This window comes from Rhagoletis pomonella, unplaced genomic scaffold (genome assembly GCF_013731165.1).
Source record: "Rhagoletis pomonella isolate Grant_MI unplaced genomic scaffold, Rhpom_1.0 Rhpom_scaffold_10429, whole genome shotgun sequence".
Lineage (NCBI taxonomy): Eukaryota > Metazoa > Arthropoda > Insecta > Diptera > Tephritidae > Rhagoletis > Rhagoletis pomonella.
Window position 1 is genome coordinate 2135 of NW_023468954.1, and position 3500 is coordinate 5634.

General features: G+C 47.1%; 1 protein-coding gene across 1 annotated transcript; it reads right to left on the minus strand.

Moving 5' to 3' along the window:
- Positions 1 to 606: 606 nt before the first annotated feature.
- Positions 607 to 2814, minus strand: LOC118756472 (the record flags this gene model as incomplete). The annotated part of the gene is made up of 1 exon (XM_036491235.1): positions 607 to 2814. A coding segment is annotated over exon 1 (2208 nt), but the record flags the coding sequence as incomplete, so codon positions are not given.
- Between the last annotated feature and the right edge of the window lie 686 nt (positions 2815 to 3500).

Below are 3500 nucleotides of genomic sequence, written 5' to 3' on the forward strand. Positions count from 1 at the left end.
GAGGGTGGGCGATCTTAGCATGGAAGCCTTCACCTGAAAGGGGCCAGCAAAATCAACACCCGTTGTGGTGAAGGGCGGAGCGAAGGTGCATCGTGAGGGTGGCAAGGCTGCCATTATTTGTGAGCGCATTTGCTGCTTGTGGACAGTGCAGGGTTTGCATTGAAAAATGCACTTTTTTATGAGTGGCTTGAGCCGAGGGATATAAAACTCCTGTCTGATCGCCTGCTGCATAAGCCGGGTTTCGGCGTGCAAGAGCAGCTCATGCAGGAAGCGTAAAAAGAGTGCAGCATATCGGGATTTCTCGGGAATAATGATGGGGTGGCGTTCATTGTAGCTTAGCGTTGAGTGCGCCAGTCGACCGTTCACACGTAGAAGTCCATCTTTGTCCAGAAATGGGTTTAAGGTGAGAAGCGGGCTCCGTTTATCGATCGGCTTCGAAGCCAACAAATTCCTCTTTTCATTGGAGAAATATCGCGATTGAGTTAAGGCGATGAGCTGGACTTTAGTGTTTCGGAAGTCATCGTGCGCCAGAGGTAAAGGGTGAACTATTATGTGGCTTGTTCGGGTTTTCAGAGTCCGTATGAATCGAAAAACGTGAGTTAAAACCCGGAGTGCGCGTGGGAAGGAGGAGAAACGATCCAGAATGTCGGGTTCTTCTTCGGTGGTGTGTAACGCTTCAATTCGGCGTACTTCGGGTGGATTGTTGATTGTGCGTCGTGAAGCTTTCGGCCAAGATTCCGCGGGGCTGGTGAGCCATTCCGGACCCTTCCACCACAGTGAGGAGGCTGCCAAGTCGAGAGGTTTACATCCTCTTGTACCCATGTCGGCGGGATTATCGTGAGTTCGTACATGCCGCCAGGTGGCATTTCCGACCAGATCGATTATTTCCAACCATGAGAGCACAATTTCGGAGTCAGACCACAAAATCAAAGCTTGCGGGTGGAGATTGAGCTGAGATTGGACGACCGACACTAGTTTGGCTAGAAGAAGGGCTCCACATAGTTCGAGACGTGGTAAGCTGGTGGCTTTTAGGGGCGCCACTTTGCCTTTAGAGACTAGGAGGTGACACGTTATGTTTTCTTCTCGTATCGCTCTGACGTAAATATTGGCGCAATATGCCTTCTCAGACGCGTCGCAAAAACCATGCAGCTCAACAGGTTGGCCTGGAGAATAGTTCACCCAACGAGGAATTTGGATTGCTGTTATGGCTTTTAAGTTGTTCGCGAACTGCGTCCACTTGACGAGACGGATGGGTTTTACCTGTTCATCCCAGTCGGTTCCATCAAGCCATAGCTCCTGCAAGAGAATTTTGGCTTGAATCATTATCGGCGCTAGCCATCCTGCGGGGTCGAAAAGTTTGGCGACAGAGGAGAGGATTTGTCGCTTCGTGCTCGCTGTGGTTACTGGGATGGACTCAACGGTATATGAGAATGCATCTTTTATGGCATTCCATTGAATCCCGAGCGTTTTCGTCGTACTTGCCTTTTCGAATTCGAGAAACTGTGAATCGAGCACGTCGGCGGTGGGAACGGTTTTGAGGATATCAGGATGGTTGGCCGTAATTTTCTTGAGGGGGAAGCCTGCCGACAGAAGAGCTTGTCTGACTTGAGAAAGGGATTCAGAGGCTGAGAGGATAGAGTGCCCACCCGAAAGTATGTCGTCTACATATGTTTCGCTCATTAGTATTGGGGACGCCATCGGGAGTGTGTCTTTTATATCTTTAGAGAGTTCGTGATGGGTGCGTATTGCGAGATAAGGGGCGCAGTTGAGACCAAACGTGACGGTTTTTAGTTTGAAATCTTGAATTGGACCTTTTGGGGAGGAGCGAAATATGATTCTCTGGTAATCTTGGTCCTCATCGTGTAATAGTATTTGGCGGTACATTTTTTCTACATCGCCATTAAAGACAAATTGGTACGTGCGCCATTTGAGGATTAATAGCATCAAATCGGGTTGGAGGGTTGGCCCGGTGTAGAGGACATCGTTTAACGAGTTACCGGAAGTTGATTTTTTCGATGCATTAAAGACAACACGCACCTTTGTCGTTCTTTTTTCAGGTTTTACAACCGCGTGGTGGGGTAAATAAAATGACGAGTATTTGTTTCCTGAGGATTTCTCATAGGAAGTTGTTTCTTCCATATGACCTAGTGTTATATATTCCTCGAGGACTTGGTCGTACTGGGATTTTAGCTCGCCTTTTTTGAGAAGATTTTTCTCCATACTGAGGAATTGCTGGAGAGCTGGGGCACGGGATCGACCTAAGGTGAGTTGGTCTGGGAAACTGTGCTTAAATGGGAGTCGCACTTCGTAACGATCATCAGATGTGCGTGATGTGGTGGATATATAAAAGTCTTCACACACTCGGTCCTCAGAGTTGAGAGATTTGGGAGTGGGGATTTCTTCCAGTTCCCAAAATTTTCGAAGTTGGGAATCGAGATTCTCATTTGAGACTTCGTCTACTTGGGTCGAAAACGAGCTTATTTGATTGGGGACTTGACCACTAAGGATCCACCCAAATATGGTGTTTTGTGCTAATAAGTTTTTGGAGAGTTTTTCAACCCCTTCTAGCACAATTTGTGGGATCAGGTCGCTGCCAATGACTAAGTCTATTTGGGATGGGGAGTGGCAATTGGCGTCTGCTAAGGTGAGATGAGACCATTTTTCCCGTTGTTCTTGAGTGGGTTGGAACTTGGGTAGCAATTTGGTTAGCTGTGGGAGGACGATTGCTTGTGCTTTAATCCGTGTGGATAAATCGTTTGAGACAAGAACCAGAGAGCATAATTTTTTCGAGGTTTGGACTACCCTTCCACCCATTCCTGAGATTTCGAAATTGGAGGTTCGACATGGTAGTCTCAATTTGAGTTGCGCTTTGGAGGAGATGAAGCTCCGTTCTGAGCCCTGATCAATGAGGGCTCTTAGTTTGAAGAGTTCCCCTCTGTGTTCAACGGAGACGATTGCCGTCGGGAGTAGTACTTTACTTTCATTTTCGGAGTAGAAGGATTGTACCTGGGACTTATTTGAACACGAGGGTTGCTCGTCTTGTTCTTCCAGAGACTGGGGAGTTTGGAGACTGGCACTGGTGGAGGTGGTAGTTGCCACTTGAGATGAGGCCTTATGCACTCGGGGAGTTGATGAATTTTTTGAGAGTGCGCCATCATGGAGTGATGAGTTGTGCCGTTCTTGGCAATGAGCGCAATTGTGAGGGCTTCTGCAATCTTTAATTAAATGCGATTGGGATAAGCAGTTTAAGCACATGTGATTATCTCTCACAAATTTTTTCCGATCCTGAATTGACAGTTTTTTAAAGCGAGAGCAGCTGTAAATGGGATGCTGAGAGGTTTTGCATAATGCACATTTATACATTGTGCGCTGCTCTGTCATATGAGATTGGATCTTTGAATGGGATTTATTGTGAGTGTCATGTGAATTATTGCTTTTAAATGCGTATGGGTTTTGTTTGGGGTAGCTTGTATGCGGGGGGATCGATTTAACCTTGGCTG